This window comes from Esox lucius, chromosome 10 (genome assembly GCF_011004845.1).
Source record: "Esox lucius isolate fEsoLuc1 chromosome 10, fEsoLuc1.pri, whole genome shotgun sequence".
NCBI lineage: Eukaryota > Metazoa > Chordata > Actinopteri > Esociformes > Esocidae > Esox > Esox lucius.
In genome coordinates this window covers 29568453-29595609 of record NC_047578.1, presented here as the reverse complement: position 1 = coordinate 29595609, position 27157 = coordinate 29568453, and the positions used below count along the sequence as shown (strand labels likewise).

At 43.3% G+C, this 27157-nt stretch overlaps 1 protein-coding gene across 1 annotated transcript in view; it reads left to right on the top strand.

Moving 5' to 3' along the window:
- eppk1 (epiplakin 1) overlaps window positions 1–26265 on the top strand; it is a 43811-nt gene extending 17546 nt beyond the window's left edge. Inside the window, 2 exon segments of the mRNA XM_029122634.2 lie at window positions 3958–10205; window positions 10207–26265. Of these exon segments, the coding sequence (XP_028978467.2) occupies window positions 3972–10205; window positions 10207–25980 (22008 nt within the window). The 5' untranslated portion in view covers window positions 3958–3971 and the 3' untranslated portion in view covers window positions 25981–26265.
- Window positions 26266–27157: the final 892 nt, after the last annotated feature.

The following is a 27157-nucleotide window of genomic DNA, read 5'->3' as shown; positions in this document are numbered from 1 at the left end:
GTGAGTCTTCTACAGTTGAAAAGGTTACCCATGTGGGGGAGGATAGCATGCCCCTTTTGGTAAACACAACAGTAAACATTATGGCAGGAAGGATAAAGTGGGAGGACAGCCCGCCCTTTGGGTAAAACCTATGTGACACAAGACAGATGGCTAACAACTTACCACACCCCTTTTTGCATGTGATATATACTGTTGAATGAGCTATATTGAGTCAGAGACTCCTCGGACGATTATGTTGGTAGGCGTTTGACGCGTCTCTCTTATTTGCAAATAATATTAAAATGGTTAACTTGTGCTTAGAGAATTTCGTCTCTGTACTTCCTTATTTAAGAGTGTCCATCGATAGAATTACCATCACATGGCCCACTAGTAGGACATGTGCTCACAGCTCAACACTGTGGAGCTCGATTGGCATTAGCCAGAGAATTGGTAGGTCCACCATCAGTGGCCTGTTCTCTTCACAGATGAGAGCATGTTCACACTGAGCACATTTGTCAGACCTGAAAAAGTCTGGGGACGCCGTGATGAACGTTATGCGGACAGCAACATCATCCAGTATGATCAGTTTGGCGGTGGGTCAGCAATGTTCAGGGAAGGCATATCGTAAGAGGGTCACACAGACCTGCACAGATGTTCTAGCCAGTGGTACCCTGACTGCTCTTATTTACCAGAATGAAATCCTTAAACCCATCGTCAGACCATATACTGGTGCAGTGGGGCCTGGATTCCTTCTGGTGCAGGACAATGCCCGGCCTTATGTGGGATGTTCTTGGATACGTTATTGAAAAAGTTATTGATGCCATTGACTGGCCCTCACATTCCCCAGAACAGAATCCTATTGAGAACCTCAGGGATGTTATGTATCGGTGCATCCAACGCCACCAAGTAGCGCAAGTTTTTGCCCCACTGTATATAGCTGTAGAGGAAGTACTTTAGTAGTGATCAATTGCTGAAAACAAATTACCATCATTCTTTTTGAAAACCTTCTATACAGTTATGCTCATAAGTTTACATACTGTACCCTGGTAGAAATTGTGAAATTTTGGCATTGATTTAGAAAGACTGATCATGCAATTTATTTATTTTTTATTCAAGGATAGTGATCATATGAAGCCATTTATTATCACATAGTTGTTTGTCTCCTTTTTAAATCGTAATGATAACCGAAATCACCCAAATGATAAAAAGTTTACATACCCTTGAATGTTTGGTCTTGTTAAGACACACTAGGTGATACACAAAGATGAAAATGGCAATTAAAGGTGAATTTCCCACACCTGTGGCTTTCTGAATTGCAATTAGTGTCTGTGTATAAATAGTAAATTAGTTTGTTAGCTCTCACAATGATGCACTGAGCTGGCTAGATACTGAGCCATAGGGAGCAGAAAATAACTGTCAAAAGACCTGCATAACAAGGTAATGGAACTTTATAAAAATGGAAAAGGATATAAAAAGATATCCAAATGCCAGTCAGTACTGTTCCATCCCTTAAGAAGTGGAAAATTACCAAGCCAAGGGTAGGTAGACCAAGAAAGATTTCAGCCAAAACTGTCAGAAGCATTGTTAGGGATACAAAGAAAAACCCACAGGTAACCTCCAGAGAAATACAGGTTGCTCTGGAAAAAGACAGTGTGGTTGTTTCAAGGAGCACAATACGACGATACTTGAACAAAAATGAGCTGCATGGTTGAGTTGCCAGAAAGAAGCCTTTACTGCACCAATGCCACAAATAATCCCTGTTACAATATGCCCGACAACAACTTGACACCCCTCACAGCTTCTGGCACACTGCAATTTGGAGTGATGAGACCAAAATAGAGCTTTATGGTCACAACCACAAGCGCTAAGTTTGCAGAGGGGTCAACAAGGCTTATAGTGAACAGAATACCATCCCCACTGTGAAGCACGATGGTGGCTCACTGATATTTTTGGGGTGTGTGAGTTTTAAAGGCACAGGGAATCTTGTGAATATTGATGGCAAGCATGTTATCAGAAAATACTGGTAGACAATTTGCCTTCTTCTGCACAGATGCTGCGCAAGGGACGCTCTTGGACTTTCCAGCACGACATTGACCCTAAGCAAAAGGCCAAGGTGACCCTCCAGTGGTTACAGCAGAAAAAGGTGAAGGTTCTGGAGTGCCCATCACAGTCTCCTGACCTTAATATCATAGAGCCACTCTGGGGAGATCTCAACTGTGCGGTTCATACAAGACGACCAAAGACTTTGCATGACCTGTAGGCATTTTGCCAAGACGAATGGGCAGCTATACCACCTGCAAGAATTTTGGGCCTCATAGACAACTATGACAAAAGACTGTACGCTGTCATTGATGCTAAAGGGGGCAATAAACAGTATTAAGAACAAAGGGTATGCAGACTTTTGAACAGGGGTCAGATACTTTTTTTCTTTGTTGCCATGCTTTGTTTTATGATTGTACCATTCTGTTATGACCTACAGTTGAATGTGAATCCCATAAGAATTAAAAGATGTGTTTTGCCTGCTCATTCATGTTTTCTTTACAAATGGTACATATATTACCAATTCTCCTACGGTATGCAAAAGTATATATATATAAAGTATATACACTCACCTAAAGGATTATTAGGAACTCCTGTTCAATTTCTCATTAATGCAATTATCTAATCAACCAATCACATGGCAGTTGCTTCAATGCATTTAGGGGTGTGGTCCTGGTCAAGACAATCTCCTGAACTCCAAACTGAATGTCAGAATGGGAAAGAAAGGTGATTTAAGCAATTCTGAGCGTGGCATGGTTGTTGGTGCCAGACGGGCCGGTCTGAGTATTTCACAATCTGCTCAGTTACTGGGAATTTCTAGGGTTTACAAAGAATGGTGTGAAAAGGGAAAAACATCCAGTATGTGGCAGTCCTGTGGGCAAAAATGCCTTGTTGATGCTAGAGGTCAGAGGAGAATGGGCCGACTGATTCAAGCTGATAGAAGAGCAACTTTGACTGAAATAACCACTCATTACAACCGAGGTATGCAGCAAAGCATTTGTGAAGCCACAACACGCACAACCTTGAGGCGGATGGGCTACAACAGCAGAAGACCCCACCGGGTACCACTCATCTCCACTACAAATAGGAAAAAGAGGCTACAATTTGCACGAGCTCACCAAAATTGGACAGTTGAAGACTGGAAGAATGTTGCCTGGTCTGATGAGTCTCGATTTCTGTTGAGACATTCAGATGGTAGAGTCAGAATTTGGCGTAAACAGAATGAGAACATGGATCCATCATGCCTTGTTACCACTGTGCAGGCTGCTGGTGGTGGTGTAATGGTGTGGGGGATGTTTTCTTGGCACACTTTAGCCCCCTTAGTGCCAATTGGGCATCGTTTAAATTCCACGGCCTACCTGAGCATAGTTTCTGACCATGTCCATTCCTTTATGACCACCATGTACCCATCCTCTGACGGCTACTTCTAGCAGGATAATGCACCATGTCACAAAGCTCGAATCATTTCAAATTGGTTTCTTGAACATGACAATGAGTTCACTGTACTGAAATGGCCCCCACAGTCACCAGATCTCAACCCAATAGAGCATCTTTGGGATGTGGTGGAACGGGAGCTCCGTGCCTTGGATGTGCATCCTACAAATCTCCATCAACTGCAAGATGCTATCCTATCAATATGGGCCAACATTTCTAAAGAATGCTTTCAGCACCTTGTTGAATCAATGCCACGTAGAATTAAGGCAGTTCTGAAGGCGAAAGGGGGTCAAACACAATATTAGTATGGTGTTCCACATGCTGAATGTGGTGGCTTTATGTTTGGTTTGAAAGTGATATCAGTAGCCTGCTATTAAAGAACAGTTTTCAGTAAAATATAATTTCAGTGTTATTGAGGATTTAACTTAATCAACAAAAAGCTTTGATTTGTAAGTCCTTCAGATTCATACTTAATATTTAAATATTCTCTTTGTTTTTACACAGGTTTAAAAGCCAAGATGGAGTCAATCAGTAAAGATTTGGAAGGGAAGGCAAATGACCATGAACAAGGTAGTGGCGCAGTGGCTGGAGTCTTCTTGGAGATGACTAATGAGAAGTTGACAATATATCAAGCCATGAAGAAACGTCTACTGGAGCCAGGCACAGCATTGGCCTTGTTGGAAGCCCAGGCTGCCACAGAGGGAATTGCAGACCTGATCAACAAGAAGAACCTTTCAGTAGAAGAAGCTGTCAAGGAAGGAATTGTTGGACCTGAGATGAGAGAAAAACTTCTTGTTGCAGAAAGAGCCATTAATGGTTACACAGATCCATATACCAATGAAAAAATATCTCTGTTCAAAGCCATACAAAAAGATGTAATTCCAAAAGATTATGGATTCCGGCTGCTTGAGGCTCAAATATCCACAAAAGGCGTGTTTGACCCTGTTGAAAGGAAATATATTTCAGTGGATATAGCAATTGAGAAGGGACACTATGACAAGGATTTACTTACTGACCAGATTGAGGAGCTGAAAGTGTTCTATGATCCAAACTCACAAAAAAATCTCAACTACCCAAATCTGATTGACCAATGCATAATAGATTCTGACACTAACTTTCGGCTGCTTCCCATCCAAATTACCTTCAAAGGCCTGCGCAGGGGGGTGTCCTCCACTGAGCTCCTGAAGTCAAAAATTATTGACGCAGAGACCTATAACGACTTACAGAAAGGCAAAACAACCACTCAGGATGTGATGCTCATGGAAACAGTCAAAGAGTACCTAGAAGGGAAAGGGAGTATCGCTGGAGTAGCTATTCTTTCGTCCAATCAAAGAATGAGCATCTATCAAGCAATGAAGCAGGGAATTCTTATGCCTGGAACAGCTTTGATTCTTCTTGAGGCACAAGCTGCAACTGGATTCATGATTGACCCTGTTCTAAACAAGAAATTCAGTGTGGATGAGGCTATCAAAAACAAACTGGTGGGCCCTGAATATCATGCCAAATTGCTCTCAGCTGAGCGGGGAGTCACAGGATACAAAGACCCCTACACAAGTAAAACAATATCCCTGTTTCAGGCACTTTCAAAATACTTAATTGTTAAGGAGCATGGGATTCGCTTACTGGAAGCTCAGATTGCTACAGGAGGAATAATTGACCCAATCAACAGTCACAGACTTCCTGTGGATGTGGCTTACAATCGTGGTTTTTTTGATAAAGACATGAATGCAATACTTGAAGACTCAGGAGATGACACAAAAGGATTCTTTGATCCAAACACAAAGGAAAATCTGACATATCTTCAGTTGATGGAAAGATGCGTCATCGATCCAGCCACTGGACTCTGCCTGCTTCCCCTTCTGGGACAGTCTGATGGGCAAAATCATAGTTTTATCAACTATCAGACCAAACTTAACTTCAAAGAAGTCACAGTGAGGGTTTCTTGTGGAAAGTACATGGGAATGTCTGTTTCCCTTTGGGAATTGCTGATGTCAGAATACTTTGACGAACATCTGAGGCAAGACATAATTCATCAATACACACAAGGACACCTTACAATGACGATGCTCATGAAAAAAATTATGGGGGTTATAGAGCAATCATTAAAAACAACTATGGTCATCTTCAAAGGAATCCGTGAGACTGTGACAGCAAAGCAGCTAATGGAAGCAGATATAATTAGCGAGAAAGTCCTGGAGGAACTCAATGAGGGGAAGACAACAGTGAAGGAGATCACAGAGGATGAAACAGTTCATATGTACTTACAAGGAAAAGAAAGCATTGCAGGTGTTTTGCTTCCTGATTCTCAGATAATGACAATATACCAAGCAAAACGAAAGGGAAAACTGATGCCTGGAACTGCACTGATTCTACTGGAAGCTCAAGCAGCAACAGGATTCATCATTGACCCTATTGCCAATAGAAAGTTTTCAGTTAATGAGGCGGTGAAAGCAAACATTCTGGGGCCTGAGCTTACTGAAAAGCTGAAATCAGCAGAGAAAGCAGTGACTGGTTACAAAGATCCATACACCGGCAAAACCATCTCCCTGTTTCAAGCTATGCAGAAAGACCTCATCTTGAAAGACCATGGAATTCGTCTGCTGGAAGCACAGATCGCCACTGGAGGGATCATTGATCCTGTTAACAGCCATCGTATTCCTGTCCATATAGCTTACAAAAGGGGATACTTCAATGAGGAAATGAATAACATTCTTGATGATCCCAGTGATGACACTAAAGGATTCTTTGACCCCAACACTTATGAGAATCTTACATACATGCAGCTCATGGCCAGGTGTGTTACTGATCCCAGCACAGGCCTTTGTCTCCTGCCCCTCAAAGACAAAAGTAACAGAGTTATTATTCAAGATCACATAAAGGAGACCTTCCAAGCTACAAATGTTAGAGTTAAATATGGCAGGTTCAGTTTCAAGCAAGTAACACTCTGGGATCTTATCAACTCTGAATATCTGTGTGAAGACAAAAGGCAGGAACTATTCAAGTTGTACAAGTCAAAGATGATCACAATCGAGGAAATTGTGTCAGTTGTCTTAGAAATCATTGAACACAAAGAGATAAATCAGCAAGCTGGTCTTAACTTTCAAGGTCTAAGGGGGAATGTTTCCATTGTAGACCTTTTGAAGTTAGAAATTGTGGATGAAAAGACATATCAAAGTTTGATTGAGGGGAAACTGACCAACAAGGATATAATTAGTATAGACACAGTGAGATCTTATCTGAGGGGAAACAGCTGTGTTGCCGGGGTGGTACTTCAACAATCCAATCAAAAAATGAGCATCTATGAGGCCAAGAAAAAGGGAATGTTGACCCCTGGTACTGCCCTGTCTCTTCTGGAAGCTCAAGCTGCTACAGGCTTCATCATTGACCCTGTTCAGAACCTTAAGCTGACAGTGGACCAGGCTCTGAAAGATGAAATAATTGGCCCAGAACTGTACGAAAAGCTGCTGTCAGCAGAGAAGGCAGTAATTGGCTATACAGACCCCTACACTGGTAAAAAGATCTCACTCTTCCAAGCCATGAAAAAAGATCTGATTGTGCAGCAGCATGGTATTCGTTTACTTGAAGCCCAAATTGCAACAGGCGGCATCATTGATCACCTGAAGTGTATTCATTTGCCCCTTGAAGTTGCATACAGAGAAGGATACTTTGATGCTGAGCTTAATCAGATTCTGACCAATCCCAGTGATGATACCAAGGGTTTCTTTGACCCAAGGACACAAGCAAACTTGACCTACATGGAAATGATGGAACAGTGTATAAAAGACCCAGAGACAGGTTTATTCCTTTTGCCACTAATGGAGAAAACACAGGAGAAAACCAAGACAATTTATTCAGATGCAGAAATAAAACAAGAATTTGAAAAGACAACTATTGACATGTCAGTGGGGCAATACTCAGGAATGTCGGTTTCTCTTTGGGAATTAATTCACTCTGGATACTTCACTGATGAACAAAGACTCCAATTCCTTGATAATTACAGAACAAAGAAGATCACCATTGAAATATTCATGAATTTGGTAATTTCCACCATGACAAAAATTGAGAAAAACAAAACTCAGAAAACAACAATGGGTCTGAGAAAGCCTGTCACTGCACAACAACTATTGGAATCAAACATAATTGACACAAGTACCTTCAAGAGACTGGAGGAAGGAAAAGAAACTATTGAACAGGTGACCCAACTAGAATCAGTTAAACAATTTCTAAGGGGTACAGGAAGTGTTGCTGGCATCCAGATTCTTACATCCAAAAAAATTATGAGCATTTATGAGGCAATGACCATAGGTTTGCTTACACCTGGTACTGCAATTGCACTGCTTGAGGCTCAGGCTGCAACAGGATTTGTCATTGACCCAATCAAAAACAAATATCTAACTGTTGATGATGCTGCAAAAGAACAACTGATTGGACTAGAAATACATGAAAAACTGCTCTCAGCTGAACGAGCTGTCACTGGTTATCTAGATCCATACACTGATGCAACCATATCATTATTTGAAGCCATGAAAAAAGAACTGATTGAGAAAAGTCATGGGATACGTCTGTTAGAAGCTCAAATTGCAACAGGTGGAATAATTGATCCAGTCAACAGCCACAGGATCCCTGTTCATGTTGCAAAGCAAAAGGGCTACTTAGATGAAGAAACAAATGAAATAATGTCCAATGACACAAAAGGATTCTTTGACCCCAACACAAAAGAAAATATTACATACCTTCAGCTAATACAAAGGTGTGAAAAGGATTCTCAAACAGGACTTTTACTTTTAACAATACATGGAGAAAATGGATGTAACTTTCATACAGATGGTCAAACAGAGCAAGCGTTCAAAGACAAAACTGTAGTCATCAATGTAGGTAGATTTGAAGGGAAAAAGGCATCACTATGGGATGTGTTACTCTCTGAGTACATTTCAAAATTAAAAAGAGAGCAGCTCTTCAAGCAATACAAGACAAGTGCTTTAACAATGGAAGAGATAATAGAAATAGTAATCACAATAATAGAAGAAGTGACTTCAAAACAAAAAAGCTTCAAAGGTCTTAGGAAGCAGGTTTCAGCTAGTGAGCTGTATGAGTCAAAAATAATCTCAAAGGAACTTTTCTCTCAAATTATTCATGGAGAGGTTACTGAAGAAACTGTTAACAAAATGGAATCAATTCAAAAGTATTTGGGGTCAACAAACTGCATTGCAGGAGTAAGAATTGAATCAACCAAGGAGATAATGAGCATCCACCAAGCCAAATCCAAAGGTCTTCTGACTCCTGGAACCTCTCTGGTATTGCTGGAGGCTCAGGCTGCCACAGGATTTGTCATTGACCCAGTGAAGAACAAGAAGCTCTCTGTAGAAGAGGCAGCAGCTCAAGGTCTGGTTGGGAGCGAGTGGAAGAACAAACTGCTTTCAGCAGAGAGGGCAGTTACTGGGTACAAAGATCCATACACAGGAAACACCATCAGCTTGTTCCAGGCTTTGAAAAAGGACCTTATTGTTAAAGACCATGGAATTCGCCTTCTTGAGGCTCAGATTGCAACCGGTGGTATCATTGATCCGGTGTACAGTCACAGAGTGCCTGTGGAGGTTGCCTACCAGAGAGGATACTTTGATGAGGAAATGAACAAGGTCCTCGAAGATCCTGACGATGACACCAAGGGCTTTTTTGACCCCAACACACAAGAGAACCTGACCTACCTGCAGCTTGTGGAGAGGTGTGTGAGGGACCCAGATACTGGTCTTAGTTTACTTGTTATTGTCAAGAAAGGAGAGTTTTACTTCTTCATCGATGAGCAAACCAAGACCATTCTGAAGTCCATGACAACAACTAAGGCCGGAGGCAAATTCCAAGGACAGACAGTGTCTCTTTGGGATCTCCTCTACTCAAAATACATCACAGAGGAGGAAAGGAGAGAGATTGTGCAGCAGTATAAATCTGGAGCAATCACTATTCAACGCTTCATGGAGATTTTACTGTCAATCATTCAGCAAAAGACCAGCCCTACAACAAGTCCTGTTACCACATGCACACAACCCGAGACAAAGTCTGAAACAAAGACAATTACCACAATTACCACAGAAACAGCCTTTCATGGTATCAGGAAGAATGTCACTGCTGGAGAACTGCTTGAATCAAAAATTATTGACAAGAAACTCTATGAAGATCTCAATGCCGGAAAAGTCACAGTGACTCAAGTGAGTGAAATGGACTCAGTACGCAAGTACTTGGAGGGATCAAACTGCATTGCAGGTATATATGTTCCATCCTCCAAACAAACCATGAGCATTTATGAGGCCAAATCCAAAGGTCTTCTGACTCCTGGAACCTCTCTGGTATTGCTGGAGGCTCAGGCTGCCACAGGATTTGTCATTGACCCAGTGAAGAACAAGAAGCTCTCTGTAGAAGAGGCAGCAGCTCAAGGTCTGGTTGGGAGCGAGTGGAAGAACAAACTGCTTTCAGCAGAGAGGGCAGTTACTGGGTACAAAGATCCATACACAGGAAACACCATCAGCTTGTTCCAGGCTTTGAAAAAGGACCTTATTGTTAAAGACCATGGAATTCGCCTTCTTGAGGCTCAGATTGCAACCGGTGGTATCATTGATCCGGTGTACAGTCACAGAGTGCCTGTGGAGGTTGCCTACCAGAGAGGATACTTTGATGAGGAAATGAACAAGGTCCTCGAAGATCCTGACGATGACACCAAGGGCTTTTTTGACCCCAACACACAAGAGAACCTGACCTATCCTGCAGCTTGTGGAGAGGTGTGTGAGGGACCCAGATACTGGTCTTAGTTTACTTGTTATTGTCAAGAAAGGAGAGTTTTACTTCTTCATCGATGAGCAAACCAAGACCATTCTGAAGTCCATGACAACAACTAAGGCCGGAGGCAAATTCCAAGGACAGACAGTGTCTCTTTGGGATCTCCTCTACTCAAAATACATCACAGAGGAGGAAAGGAGAGAGATTGTGCAGCAGTATAAATCTGGAGCAATCACTATTCAACGCTTCATGGAGATTTTACTGTCAATCATTCAGCAAAAGACCAGCCCTACAACAAGTCCTGTTACCACATGCACACAACCCGAGACAAAGTCTGAAACAAAGACAATTACCACAATTACCACAGAAACAGCCTTTCATGGTATCAGGAAGAATGTCACTGCTGGAGAACTGCTTGAATCAAAAATTATTGACAAGAAACTCTATGAAGATCTCAATGCCGGAAAAGTCACAGTGACTCAAGTGAGTGAAATGGACTCAGTACGCAAGTACTTGGAGGGATCAAACTGCATTGCAGGTATATATGTTCCATCCTCCAAACAAACCATGAGCATTTATGAGGCCAAATCCAAAGGTCTTCTGACTCCTGGAACCTCTCTGGTATTGCTGGAGGCTCAGGCTGCCACAGGATTTGTCATTGACCCAGTGAAGAACAAGAAGCTCTCTGTAGAAGAGGCAGCAGCTCAAGGTCTGGTTGGGAGCGAGTGGAAGAACAAACTGCTTTCAGCAGAGAGGGCAGTTACTGGGTACAAAGATCCATACACAGGAAACACCATCAGCTTGTTCCAGGCTTTGAAAAAGGACCTTATTGTTAAAGACCATGGAATTCGCCTTCTTGAGGCTCAGATTGCAACCGGTGGTATCATTGATCCGGTGTACAGTCACAGAGTGCCTGTGGAGGTTGCCTACCAGAGAGGATACTTTGATGAGGAAATGAACAAGGTCCTCGAAGATCCTGACGATGACACCAAGGGCTTTTTTGACCCCAACACACAAGAGAACCTGACCTACCTGCAGCTTGTGGAGAGGTGTGTGAGGGACCCAGATACTGGTCTTAGTTTACTTGTTATTGTCAAGAAAGGAGAGTTTTACTTCTTCATCGATGAGCAAACCAAGACCATTCTGAAGTCCATGACAACAACTAAGGCCGGAGGCAAATTCCAAGGACAGACAGTGTCTCTTTGGGATCTCCTCTACTCAAAATACATCACAGAGGAGGAAAGGAGAGAGATTGTGCAGCAGTATAAATCTGGAGCAATCACTATTCAACGCTTCATGGAGATTTTACTGTCAATCATTCAGCAAAAGACCAGCCCTACAACAAGTCCTGTTACCACATGCACACAACCCGAGACAAAGTCTGAAACAAAGACAATTACCACAATTACCACAGAAACAGCCTTTCATGGTATCAGGAAGAATGTCACTGCTGGAGAACTGCTTGAATCAAAAATTATTGACAAGAAACTCTATGAAGATCTCAATGCCGGAAAAGTCACAGTGACTCAAGTGAGTGAAATGGACTCAGTACGCAAGTACTTGGAGGGATCAAACTGCATTGCAGGTATATATGTTCCATCCTCCAAACAAACCATGAGCATTTATGAGGCCAAATCCAAAGGTCTTCTGACTCCTGGAACCTCTCTGGTATTGCTGGAGGCTCAGGCTGCCACAGGATTTGTCATTGACCCAGTGAAGAACAAGAAGCTCTCTGTAGAAGAGGCAGCAGCTCAAGGTCTGGTTGGGAGCGAGTGGAAGAACAAACTGCTTTCAGCAGAGAGGGCAGTTACTGGGTACAAAGATCCATACACAGGAAACACCATCAGCTTGTTCCAGGCTTTGAAAAAGGACCTTATTGTTAAAGACCATGGAATTCGCCTTCTTGAGGCTCAGATTGCAACCGGTGGTATCATTGATCCGGTGTACAGTCACAGAGTGCCTGTGGAGGTTGCCTACCAGAGAGGATACTTTGATGAGGAAATGAACAAGGTCCTCGAAGATCCTGACGATGACACCAAGGGCTTTTTTGACCCCAACACACAAGAGAACCTGACCTACCTGCAGCTTGTGGAGAGGTGTGTGAGGGACCCAGATACTGGTCTTAGTTTACTTGTTATTGTCAAGAAAGGAGAGTTTTACTTCTTCATCGATGAGCAAACCAAGACCATTCTGAAGTCCATGACAACAACTAAGGCCGGAGGCAAATTCCAAGGACAGACAGTGTCTCTTTGGGATCTCCTCTACTCAAAATACATCACAGAGGAGGAAAGGAGAGAGATTGTGCAGCAGTATAAATCTGGAGCAATCACTATTCAACGCTTCATGGAGATTTTACTGTCAATCATTCAGCAAAAGACCAGCCCTACAACAAGTCCTGTTACCACATGCACACAACCCGAGACAAAGTCTGAAACAAAGACAATTACCACAATTACCACAGAAACAGCCTTTCATGGTATCAGGAAGAATGTCACTGCTGGAGAACTGCTTGAATCAAAAATTATTGACAAGAAACTCTATGAAGATCTCAATGCCGGAAAAGTCACAGTGACTCAAGTGAGTGAAATGGACTCAGTACGCAAGTACTTGGAGGGATCAAACTGCATTGCAGGTATATATGTTCCATCCTCCAAACAAACCATGAGCATTTATGAGGCCAAATCCAAAGGTCTTCTGACTCCTGGAACCTCTCTGGTATTGCTGGAGGCTCAGGCTGCCACAGGATTTGTCATTGACCCAGTGAAGAACAAGAAGCTCTCTGTAGAAGAGGCAGCAGCTCAAGGTCTGGTTGGGAGCGAGTGGAAGAACAAACTGCTTTCAGCAGAGAGGGCAGTTACTGGGTACAAAGATCCATACACAGGAAACACCATCAGCTTGTTCCAGGCTTTGAAAAAGGACCTTATTGTTAAAGACCATGGAATTCGCCTTCTTGAGGCTCAGATTGCAACCGGTGGTATCATTGATCCGGTGTACAGTCACAGAGTGCCTGTGGAGGTTGCCTACCAGAGAGGATACTTTGATGAGGAAATGAACAAGGTCCTCGAAGATCCTGACGATGACACCAAGGGCTTTTTTGACCCCAACACACAAGAGAACCTGACCTACCTGCAGCTTGTGGAGAGGTGTGTGAGGGACCCAGATACTGGTCTTAGTTTACTTGTTATTGTCAAGAAAGGAGAGTTTTACTTCTTCATCGATGAGCAAACCAAGACCATTCTGAAGTCCATGACAACAACTAAGGCCGGAGGCAAATTCCAAGGACAGACAGTGTCTCTTTGGGATCTCCTCTACTCAAAATACATCACAGAGGAGGAAAGGAGAGAGATTGTGCAGCAGTATAAATCTGGAGCAATCACTATTCAACGCTTCATGGAGATTTTACTGTCAATCATTCAGCAAAAGACCAGCCCTACAACAAGTCCTGTTACCACATGCACACAACCCGAGACAAAGTCTGAAACAAAGACAATTACCACAATTACCACAGAAACAGCCTTTCATGGTATCAGGAAGAATGTCACTGCTGGAGAACTGCTTGAATCAAAAATTATTGACAAGAAACTCTATGAAGATCTCAATGCCGGAAAAGTCACAGTGACTCAAGTGAGTGAAATGGACTCAGTACGCAAGTACTTGGAGGGATCAAACTGCATTGCAGGTATATATGTTCCATCCTCCAAACAAACCATGAGCATTTATGAGGCCAAATCCAAAGGTCTTCTGACTCCTGGAACCTCTCTGGTATTGCTGGAGGCTCAGGCTGCCACAGGATTTGTCATTGACCCAGTGAAGAACAAGAAGCTCTCTGTAGAAGAGGCAGCAGCTCAAGGTCTGGTTGGGAGCGAGTGGAAGAACAAACTGCTTTCAGCAGAGAGGGCAGTTACTGGGTACAAAGATCCATACACAGGAAACACCATCAGCTTGTTCCAGGCTTTGAAAAAGGACCTTATTGTTAAAGACCATGGAATTCGCCTTCTTGAGGCTCAGATTGCAACCGGTGGTATCATTGATCCGGTGTACAGTCACAGAGTGCCTGTGGAGGTTGCCTACCAGAGAGGATACTTTGATGAGGAAATGAACAAGGTCCTCGAAGATCCTGACGATGACACCAAGGGCTTTTTTGACCCCAACACACAAGAGAACCTGACCTACCTGCAGCTTGTGGAGAGGTGTGTGAGGGACCCAGATACTGGTCTTAGTTTACTTGTTATTGTCAAGAAAGGAGAGTTTTACTTCTTCATCGATGAGCAAACCAAGACCATTCTGAAGTCCATGACAACAACTAAGGCCGGAGGCAAATTCCAAGGACAGACAGTGTCTCTTTGGGATCTCCTCTACTCAAAATACATCACAGAGGAGGAAAGGAGAGAGATTGTGCAGCAGTATAAATCTGGAGCAATCACTATTCAACGCTTCATGGAGATTTTACTGTCAATCATTCAGCAAAAGACCAGCCCTACAACAAGTCCTGTTACCACATGCACACAACCCGAGACAAAGTCTGAAACAAAGACAATTACCACAATTACCACAGAAACAGCCTTTCATGGTATCAGGAAGAATGTCACTGCTGGAGAACTGCTTGAATCAAAAATTATTGACAAGAAACTCTATGAAGATCTCAATGCCGGAAAAGTCACAGTGACTCAAGTGAGTGAAATGGACTCAGTACGCAAGTACTTGGAGGGATCAAACTGCATTGCAGGTATATATGTTCCATCCTCCAAACAAACCATGAGCATTTATGAGGCCAAATCCAAAGGTCTTCTGACTCCTGGAACCTCTCTGGTATTGCTGGAGGCTCAGGCTGCCACAGGATTTGTCATTGACCCAGTGAAGAACAAGAAGCTCTCTGTAGAAGAGGCAGCAGCTCAAGGTCTGGTTGGGAGCGAGTGGAAGAACAAACTGCTTTCAGCAGAGAGGGCAGTTACTGGGTACAAAGATCCATACACAGGAAACACCATCAGCTTGTTCCAGGCTTTGAAAAAGGACCTTATTGTTAAAGACCATGGAATTCGCCTTCTTGAGGCTCAGATTGCAACCGGTGGTATCATTGATCCGGTGTACAGTCACAGAGTGCCTGTGGAGGTTGCCTACCAGAGAGGATACTTTGATGAGGAAATGAACAAGGTCCTCGAAGATCCTGACGATGACACCAAGGGCTTTTTTGACCCCAACACACAAGAGAACCTGACCTACCTGCAGCTTGTGGAGAGGTGTGTGAGGGACCCAGATACTGGTCTTAGTTTACTTGTTATTGTCAAGAAAGGAGAGTTTTACTTCTTCATCGATGAGCAAACCAAGACCATTCTGAAGTCCATGACAACAACTAAGGCCGGAGGCAAATTCCAAGGACAGACAGTGTCTCTTTGGGATCTCCTCTACTCAAAATACATCACAGAGGAGGAAAGGAGAGAGATTGTGCAGCAGTATAAATCTGGAGCAATCACTATTCAACGCTTCATGGAGATTTTACTGTCAATCATTCAGCAAAAGACCAGCCCTACAACAAGTCCTGTTACCACATGCACACAACCCGAGACAAAGTCTGAAACAAAGACAATTACCACAATTACCACAGAAACAGCCTTTCATGGTATCAGGAAGAATGTCACTGCTGGAGAACTGCTTGAATCAAAAATTATTGACAAGAAACTCTATGAAGATCTCAATGCCGGAAAAGTCACAGTGACTCAAGTGAGTGAAATGGACTCAGTACGCAAGTACTTGGAGGGATCAAACTGCATTGCAGGTATATATGTTCCATCCTCCAAACAAACCATGAGCATTTATGAGGCCAAATCCAAAGGTCTTCTGACTCCTGGAACCTCTCTGGTATTGCTGGAGGCTCAGGCTGCCACAGGATTTGTCATTGACCCAGTGAAGAACAAGAAGCTCTCTGTAGAAGAGGCAGCAGCTCAAGGTCTGGTTGGGAGCGAGTGGAAGAACAAACTGCTTTCAGCAGAGAGGGCAGTTACTGGGTACAAAGATCCATACACAGGAAACACCATCAGCTTGTTCCAGGCTTTGAAAAAGGACCTTATTGTTAAAGACCATGGAATTCGCCTTCTTGAGGCTCAGATTGCAACCGGTGGTATCATTGATCCGGTGTACAGTCACAGAGTGCCTGTGGAGGTTGCCTACCAGAGAGGATACTTTGATGAGGAAATGAACAAGGTCCTCGAAGATCCTGACGATGACACCAAGGGCTTTTTTGACCCCAACACACAAGAGAACCTGACCTACCTGCAGCTTGTGGAGAGGTGTGTGAGGGACCCAGATACTGGTCTTAGTTTACTTGTTATTGTCAAGAAAGGAGAGTTTTACTTCTTCATCGATGAGCAAACCAAGACCATTCTGAAGTCCATGACAACAACTAAGGCCGGAGGCAAATTCCAAGGACAGACAGTGTCTCTTTGGGATCTCCTCTACTCAAAATACATCACAGAGGAGGAAAGGAGAGAGATTGTGCAGCAGTATAAATCTGGAGCAATCACTATTCAACGCTTCATGGAGATTTTACTGTCAATCATTCAGCAAAAGACCAGCCCTACAACAAGTCCTGTTACCACATGCACACAACCCGAGACAAAGTCTGAAACAAAGACAATTACCACAATTACCACAGAAACAGCCTTTCATGGTATCAGGAAGAATGTCACTGCTGGAGAACTGCTTGAATCAAAAATTATTGACAAGAAACTCTATGAAGATCTCAATGCCGGAAAAGTCACAGTGACTCAAGTGAGTGAAATGGACTCAGTACGCAAGTACTTGGAGGGATCAAACTGCATTGCAGGTATATATGTTCCATCCTCCAAACAAACCATGAGCATTTATGAGGCCAAATCCAAAGGTCTTCTGACTCCTGGAACCTCTCTGGTATTGCTGGAGGCTCAGGCTGCCACAGGATTTGTCATTGACCCAGTGAAGAACAAGAAGCTCTCTGTAGAAGAGGCAGCAGCTCAAGGTCTGGTTGGGAGCGAGTGGAAGAACAAACTGCTTTCAGCAGAGAGGGCAGTTACTGGGTACAAAGATCCATACACAGGAAACACCATCAGCTTGTTCCAGGCTTTGAAAAAGGACCTTATTGTTAAAGACCATGGAATTCGCCTTCTTGAGGCTCAGATTGCAACCGGTGGTATCATTGATCCGGTGTACAGTCACAGAGTGCCTGTGGAGGTTGCCTACCAGAGAGGATACTTTGATGAGGAAATGAACAAGGTCCTCGAAGATCCTGACGATGACACCAAGGGCTTTTTTGACCCCAACACACAAGAGAACCTGACCTACCTGCAGCTTGTGGAGAGGTGTGTGAGGGACCCAGATACTGGTCTTAGTTTACTTGTTATTGTCAAGAAAGGAGAGTTTTACTTCTTCATCGATGAGCAAACCAAGACCATTCTGAAGTCCATGACAACAACTAAGGCCGGAGGCAAATTCCAAGGACAGACAGTGTCTCTTTGGGATCTCCTCTACTCAAAATACATCACAGAGGAGGAAAGGAGAGAGATTGTGCAGCAGTATAAATCTGGAGCAATCACTATTCAACGCTTCATGGAGATTTTACTGTCAATCATTCAGCAAAAGACCAGCCCTACAACAAGTCCTGTTACCACATGCACACAACCCGAGACAAAGTCTGAAACAAAGACAATTACCACAATTACCACAGAAACAGCCTTTCATGGTATCAGGAAGAATGTCACTGCTGGAGAACTGCTTGAATCAAAAATTATTGACAAGAAACTCTATGAAGATCTCAATGCCGGAAAAGTCACAGTGACTCAAGTGAGTGAAATGGACTCAGTACGCAAGTACTTGGAGGGATCAAACTGCATTGCAGGTATATATGTTCCATCCTCCAAACAAACCATGAGCATTTATGAGGCCAAATCCAAAGGTCTTCTGACTCCTGGAACCTCTCTGGTATTGCTGGAGGCTCAGGCTGCCACAGGATTTGTCATTGACCCAGTGAAGAACAAGAAGCTCTCTGTAGAAGAGGCAGCAGCTCAAGGTCTGGTTGGGAGCGAGTGGAAGAACAAACTGCTTTCAGCAGAGAGGGCAGTTACTGGGTACAAAGATCCATACACAGGAAACACCATCAGCTTGTTCCAGGCTTTGAAAAAGGACCTTATTGTTAAAGACCATGGAATTCGCCTTCTTGAGGCTCAGATTGCAACCGGTGGTATCATTGATCCGGTGTACAGTCACAGAGTGCCTGTGGAGGTTGCCTACCAGAGAGGATACTTTGATGAGGAAATGAACAAGGTCCTCGAAGATCCTGACGATGACACCAAGGGCTTTTTTGACCCCAACACACAAGAGAACCTGACCTACCTGCAGCTTGTGGAGAGGTGTGTGAGGGACCCAGATACTGGTCTTAGTTTACTTGTTATTGTCAAGAAAGGAGAGTTTTACTTCTTCATCGATGAGCAAACCAAGACCATTCTGAAGTCCATGACAACAACTAAGGCCGGAGGCAAATTCCAAGGACAGACAGTGTCTCTTTGGGATCTCCTCTACTCAAAATACATCACAGAGGAGGAAAGGAGAGAGATTGTGCAGCAGTATAAATCTGGAGCAATCACTATTCAACGCTTCATGGAGATTTTACTGTCAATCATTCAGCAAAAGACCAGCCCTACAACAAGTCCTGTTACCACATGCACACAACCCGAGACAAAGTCTGAAACAAAGACAATTACCACAATTACCACAGAAACAGCCTTTCATGGTATCAGGAAGAATGTCACTGCTGGAGAACTGCTTGAATCAAAAATTATTGACAAGAAACTCTATGAAGATCTCAATGCCGGAAAAGTCACAGTGACTCAAGTGAGTGAAATGGACTCAGTACGCAAGTACTTGGAGGGATCAAACTGCATTGCAGGTATATATGTTCCATCCTCCAAACAAACCATGAGCATTTATGAGGCCAAATCCAAAGGTCTTCTGACTCCTGGAACCTCTCTGGTATTGCTGGAGGCTCAGGCTGCCACAGGATTTGTCATTGACCCAGTGAAGAACAAGAAGCTCTCTGTAGAAGAGGCAGCAGCTCAAGGTCTGGTTGGGAGCGAGTGGAAGAACAAACTGCTTTCAGCAGAGAGGGCAGTTACTGGGTACAAAGATCCATACACAGGAAACACCATCAGCTTGTTCCAGGCTTTGAAAAAGGACCTTATTGTTAAAGACCATGGAATTCGCCTTCTTGAGGCTCAGATTGCAACCGGTGGTATCATTGATCCGGTGTACAGTCACAGAGTGCCTGTGGAGGTTGCCTACCAGAGAGGATACTTTGATGAGGAAATGAACAAGGTCCTCGAAGATCCTGACGATGACACCAAGGGCTTTTTTGACCCCAACACACAAGAGAACCTGACCTACCTGCAGCTTGTGGAGAGGTGTGTGAGGGACCCAGATACTGGTCTTAGTTTACTTGTTATTGTCAAGAAAGGAGAGTTTTACTTCTTCATCGATGAGCAAACCAAGACCATTCTGAAGTCCATGACAACAACTAAGGCCGGAGGCAAATTCCAAGGACAGACAGTGTCTCTTTGGGATCTCCTCTACTCAAAATACATCACAGAGGAGGAAAGGAGAGAGATTGTGCAGCAGTATAAATCTGGAGCAATCACTATTCAACGCTTCATGGAGATTTTACTGTCAATCATTCAGCAAAAGACCAGCCCTACAACAAGTCCTGTTACCACATGCACACAACCCGAGACAAAGTCTGAAACAAAGACAATTACCACAATTACCACAGAAACAGCCTTTCATGGTATCAGGAAGAATGTCACTGCTGGAGAACTGCTTGAATCAAAAATTATTGACAAGAAACTCTATGAAGATCTCAATGCCGGAAAAGTCACAGTGACTCAAGTGAGTGAAATGGACTCAGTACGCAAGTACTTGGAGGGATCAAACTGCATTGCAGGTATATATGTTCCATCCTCCAAACAAACCATGAGCATTTATGAGGCCAAATCCAAAGGTCTTCTGACTCCTGGAACCTCTCTGGTATTGCTGGAGGCTCAGGCTGCCACAGGATTTGTCATTGACCCAGTGAAGAACAAGAAGCTCTCTGTAGAAGAGGCAGCAGCTCAAGGTCTGGTTGGGAGCGAGTGGAAGAACAAACTGCTTTCAGCAGAGAGGGCAGTTACTGGGTACAAAGATCCATACACAGGAAACACCATCAGCTTGTTCCAGGCTTTGAAAAAGGACCTTATTGTTAAAGACCATGGAATTCGCCTTCTTGAGGCTCAGATTGCAACCGGTGGTATCATTGATCCGGTGTACAGTCACAGAGTGCCTGTGGAGGTTGCCTACCAGAGAGGATACTTTGATGAGGAAATGAACAAGGTCCTCGAAGATCCTGACGATGACACCAAGGGCTTTTTTGACCCCAACACACAAGAGAACCTGACCTACCTGCAGCTTGTGGAGAGGTGTGTGAGGGACCCAGATACTGGTCTTAGTTTACTTGTTATTGTCAAGAAAGGAGAGTTTTACTTCTTCATCGATGAGCAAACCAAGACCATTCTGAAGTCCATGACAACAACTAAGGCCGGAGGCAAATTCCAAGGACAGACAGTGTCTCTTTGGGATCTCCTCTACTCAAAATACATCACAGAGGAGGAAAGGAGAGAGATTGTGCAGCAGTATAAATCTGGAGCAATCACTATTCAACGCTTCATGGAGATTTTACTGTCAATCATTCAGCAAAAGACCAGCCCTACAACAAGTCCTGTTACCACATGCACACAACCCGAGACAAAGTCTGAAACAAAGACAATTACCACAATTACCACAGAAACAGCCTTTCATGGTATCAGGAAGAATGTCACTGCTGGAGAACTGCTTGAATCAAAAATTATTGACAAGAAACTCTATGAAGATCTCAATGCCGGAAAAGTCACAGTGACTCAAGTGAGTGAAATGGACTCAGTACGCAAGTACTTGGAGGGATCAAACTGCATTGCAGGTATATATGTTCCATCCTCCAAACAAACCATGAGCATTTATGAGGCCAAATCCAAAGGTCTTCTGACTCCTGGAACCTCTCTGGTATTGCTGGAGGCTCAGGCTGCCACAGGATTTGTCATTGACCCAGTGAAGAACAAGAAGCTCTCTGTAGAAGAGGCAGCAGCTCAAGGTCTGGTTGGGAGCGAGTGGAAGAACAAACTGCTTTCAGCAGAGAGGGCAGTTACTGGGTACAAAGATCCATACACAGGAAACACCATCAGCTTGTTCCAGGCTTTGAAAAAGGACCTTATTGTTAAAGACCATGGAATTCGCCTTCTTGAGGCTCAGATTGCAACCGGTGGTATCATTGATCCGGTGTACAGTCACAGAGTGCCTGTGGAGGTTGCCTACCAGAGAGGATACTTTGATGAGGAAATGAACAAGGTCCTCGAAGATCCTGACGATGACACCAAGGGCTTTTTTGACCCCAACACACAAGAGAACCTGACCTACCTGCAGCTTGTGGAGAGGTGTGTGAGGGACCCAGATACTGGTCTTAGTTTACTTGTTATTGTCAAGAAAGGAGAGTTTTACTTCTTCATCGATGAGCAAACCAAGACCATTCTGAAGTCCATGACAACAACTAAGGCCGGAGGCAAATTCCAAGGACAGACAGTGTCTCTTTGGGATCTCCTCTACTCAAAATACATCACAGAGGAGGAAAGGAGAGAGATTGTGCAGCAGTATAAATCTGGAGCAATCACTATTCAACGCTTCATGGAGATTTTACTGTCAATCATTCAGCAAAAGACCAGCCCTACAACAAGTCCTGTTACCACATGCACACAACCCGAGACAAAGTCTGAAACAAAGACAATTACCACAATTACCACAGAAACAGCCTTTCATGGTATCAGGAAGAATGTCACTGCTGGAGAACTGCTTGAATCAAAAATTATTGACAAGAAACTCTATGAAGATCTCAATGCCGGAAAAGTCACAGTGACTCAAGTGAGTGAAATGGACTCAGTACGCAAGTACTTGGAGGGATCAAACTGCATTGCAGGTATATATGTTCCATCCTCCAAACAAACCATGAGCATTTATGAGGCCAAATCCAAAGGTCTTCTGACTCCTGGAACCTCTCTGGTATTGCTGGAGGCTCAGGCTGCCACAGGATTTGTCATTGACCCAGTGAAGAACAAGAAGCTCTCTGTAGAAGAGGCAGCAGCTCAAGGTCTGGTTGGGAGCGAGTGGAAGAACAAACTGCTTTCAGCAGAGAGGGCAGTTACTGGGTACAAAGATCCATACACAGGAAACACCATCAGCTTGTTCCAGGCTTTGAAAAAGGACCTTATTGTTAAAGACCATGGAATTCGCCTTCTTGAGGCTCAGATTGCAACCGGTGGTATCATTGATCCGGTGTACAGTCACAGAGTGCCTGTGGAGGTTGCCTACCAGAGAGGATACTTTGATGAGGAAATGAACAAGGTCCTCGAAGATCCTGACGATGACACCAAGGGCTTTTTTGACCCCAACACACAAGAGAACCTGACCTACCTGCAGCTTGTGGAGAGGTGTGTGAGGGACCCAGATACTGGTCTTAGTTTACTTGTTATTGTCAAGAAAGGAGAGTTTTACTTCTTCATCGATGAGCAAACCAAGACCATTCTGAAGTCCATGACAACAACTAAGGCCGGAGGCAAATTCCAAGGACAGACAGTGTCTCTTTGGGATCTCCTCTACTCAAAATACATCACAGAGGAGGAAAGGAGAGAGATTGTGCAGCAGTATAAATCTGGAGCAATCACTATTCAACGCTTCATGGAGATTTTACTGTCAATCATTCAGCAAAAGACCAGCCCTACAACAAGTCCTGTTACCACATGCACACAACCCGAGACAAAGTCTGAAACAAAGACAATTACCACAATTACCACAGAAACAGCCTTTCATGGTATCAGGAAGAATGTCACTGCTGGAGAACTGCTTGAATCAAAAATTATTGACAAGAAACTCTATGAAGATCTCAATGCCGGAAAAGTCACAGTGACTCAAGTGAGTGAAATGGACTCAGTACGCAAGTACTTGGAGGGATCAAACTGCATTGCAGGTATATATGTTCCATCCTCCAAACAAACCATGAGCATTTATGAGGCCAAATCCAAAGGTCTTCTGACTCCTGGAACCTCTCTGGTATTGCTGGAGGCTCAGGCTGCCACAGGATTTGTCATTGACCCAGTGAAGAACAAGAAGCTCTCTGTAGAAGAGGCAGCAGCTCAAGGTCTGGTTGGGAGCGAGTGGAAGAACAAACTGCTTTCAGCAGAGAGGGCAGTTACTGGGTACAAAGATCCATACACAGGAAACACCATCAGCTTGTTCCAGGCTTTGAAAAAGGACCTTATTGTTAAAGACCATGGAATTCGCCTTCTTGAGGCTCAGATTGCAACCGGTGGTATCATTGATCCGGTGTACAGTCACAGAGTGCCTGTGGAGGTTGCCTACCAGAGAGGATACTTTGATGAGGAAATGAACAAGGTCCTCGAAGATCCTGACGATGACACCAAGGGCTTTTTTGACCCCAACACACAAGAGAACCTGACCTACCTGCAGCTTGTGGAGAGGTGTGTGAGGGACCCAGATACTGGTCTTAGTTTACTTGTTATTGTCAAGAAAGGAGAGTTTTACTTCTTCATCGATGAGCAAACCAAGACCATTCTGAAGTCCATGACAACAACTAAGGCCGGAGGCAAATTCCAAGGACAGACAGTGTCTCTTTGGGATCTCCTCTACTCAAAATACATCACAGAGGAGGAAAGGAGAGAGATTGTGCAGCAGTATAAATCTGGAGCAATCACTATTCAACGCTTCATGGAGATTTTACTGTCAATCATTCAGCAAAAGACCAGCCCTACAACAAGTCCTGTTACCACATGCACACAACCCGAGACAAAGTCTGAAACAAAGACAATTACCACAATTACCACAGAAACAGCCTTTCATGGTATCAGGAAGAATGTCACTGCTGGAGAACTGCTTGAATCAAAAATTATTGACAAGAAACTCTATGAAGATCTCAATGCCGGAAAAGTCACAGTGACTCAAGTGAGTGAAATGGACTCAGTACGCAAGTACTTGGAGGGATCAAACTGCATTGCAGGTATATATGTTCCATCCTCCAAACAAACCATGAGCATTTATGAGGCCAAATCCAAAGGTCTTCTGACTCCTGGAACCTCTCTGGTATTGCTGGAGGCTCAGGCTGCCACAGGATTTGTCATTGACCCAGTGAAGAACAAGAAGCTCTCTGTAGAAGAGGCAGCAGCTCAAGGTCTGGTTGGGAGCGAGTGGAAGAACAAACTGCTTTCAGCAGAGAGGGCAGTTACTGGGTACAAAGATCCATACACAGGAAACACCATCAGCTTGTTCCAGGCTTTGAAAAAGGACCTTATTGTTAAAGACCATGGAATTCGCCTTCTTGAGGCTCAGATTGCAACCGGTGGTATCATTGATCCGGTGTACAGTCACAGAGTGCCTGTGGAGGTTGCCTACCAGAGAGGATACTTTGATGAGGAAATGAACAAGGTCCTCGAAGATCCTGACGATGACACCAAGGGCTTTTTTGACCCCAACACACAAGAGAACCTGACCTACCTGCAGCTTGTGGAGAGGTGTGTGAGGGACCCAGATACTGGTCTTAGTTTACTTGTTATTGTCAAGAAAGGAGAGTTTTACTTCTTCATCGATGAGCAAACCAAGACCATTCTGAAGTCCATGACAACAACTAAGGCCGGAGGCAAATTCCAAGGACAGACAGTGTCTCTTTGGGATCTCCTCTACTCAAAATACATCACAGAGGAGGAAAGGAGAGAGATTGTGCAGCAGTATAAATCTGGAGCAATCACTATTCAACGCTTCATGGAGATTTTACTGTCAATCATTCAGCAAAAGACCAGCCCTACAACAAGTCCTGTTACCACATGCACACAACCCGAGACAAAGTCTGAAACAAAGACAATTACCACAATTACCACAGAAACAGCCTTTCATGGTATCAGGAAGAATGTCACTGCTGGAGAACTGCTTGAATCAAAAATTATTGACAAGAAACTCTATGAAGATCTCAATGCCGGAAAAGTCACAGTGACTCAAGTGAGTGAAATGGACTCAGTACGCAAGTACTTGGAGGGATCAAACTGCATTGCAGGTATATATGTTCCATCCTCCAAACAAACCATGAGCATTTATGAGGCCAAATCCAAAGGTCTTCTGACTCCTGGAACCTCTCTGGTATTGCTGGAGGCTCAGGCTGCCACAGGATTTGTCATTGACCCAGTGAAGAACAAGAAGCTCTCTGTAGAAGAGGCAGCAGCTCAAGGTCTGGTTGGGAGCGAGTGGAAGAACAAACTGCTTTCAGCAGAGAGGGCAGTTACTGGGTACAAAGATCCATACACAGGAAACACCATCAGCTTGTTCCAGGCTTTGAAAAAGGACCTTATTGTTAAAGACCATGGAATTCGCCTTCTTGAGGCTCAGATTGCAACCGGTGGTATCATTGATCCGGTGTACAGTCACAGAGTGCCTGTGGAGGTTGCCTACCAGAGAGGATACTTTGATGAGGAAATGAACAAGGTCCTCGAAGATCCTGACGATGACACCAAGGGCTTTTTTGACCCCAACACACAAGAGAACCTGACCTACCTGCAGCTTGTGGAGAGGTGTGTGAGGGACCCAGATACTGGACTTAGCTTACTGCCCCTGAAAAAATGAGTTCATTATTTGTGCTGACATCCTACAGTATTTGAACATATTGTGCTACTATTCCTTCTAATTGGACAAAGCAGTTATTGCCATACATTTCTTCAAACATTTCTAAATGTTTTTTTTGACTGAACGTATTTGAATACAACAAATACGATTTCAGTGAAATTAGTCACAAGTATAAGGTTTCAAATATAATGTATCTGAGACTTCTGAAATTATTGTGCCATTCTGATAAGACCTACAGATGAATGTGAATCCCATGAGAAATAAAAGACATGTTTTGCTTGCTCACTCATGTTTTCTTTACAAATGGTACATATATTATCAATTTTCCAAGGATATACAAACTTTTGAGCACAACTGTATCCACCAGTAAGCCCTTCTTTTTTTTACTGGAAGACGCTTTACAAACATTACTTTAAATCCTTAATACACTGTACTATATATAGTCCTAGTTTTTCCATAATTTCTTATTTCTAATAACACTGATATTTCTAATAACACTGACAGTCAAAGATTCAGATTTTGTAAAGAAAGGAAGTCATAATACATTTGTCAGGAAATGTTTATGTCCCTCAAGATCATATTACAATCCTAGCCTGTTTAATTTAGATAAAGAATCAGCTTGTAGTTTAAGAGCCTCCTAAAGCCAAACGTCATTTTAAAATTCTAAATATATATCCCTCCTATGATTTCTCTGGGTTTAAATGTTACATGGGATCTAAATGCTAAATACTGTATAAAACTGATTTTAATAAAAGATGCCAGACGTTTTTCATTTACAAGAAATGCTTTGACAAATGTATTTATATTAACAATATCTCAGTAAATGATGGAACAGTTTTCTGAACAATTCTGATTGCAGCCCTGTATTTCATTTTTCATCAAGCACTGTAAAAAATATACCTACAAGAATTACATTGCAGTTACAGTTGGTTTTACAATACCTTTTTCATAATATATCACAAAATGCACTGGACCTAGTTACCCATCAACAGGTACAATACAGTGCTTATGTGTATGATAAGGTTATTGACTGGATACCCGAAAGCTGACAACTGTTTTCGGAATACGATTATTCAACTATGTTGAGACAATGGAATTTATTAAATGTGTTGTTGTGTGTTTTTTTTAATTTTTATTTTTGTTACTCTCAATGAGTATAGTCACATTATTATTTATT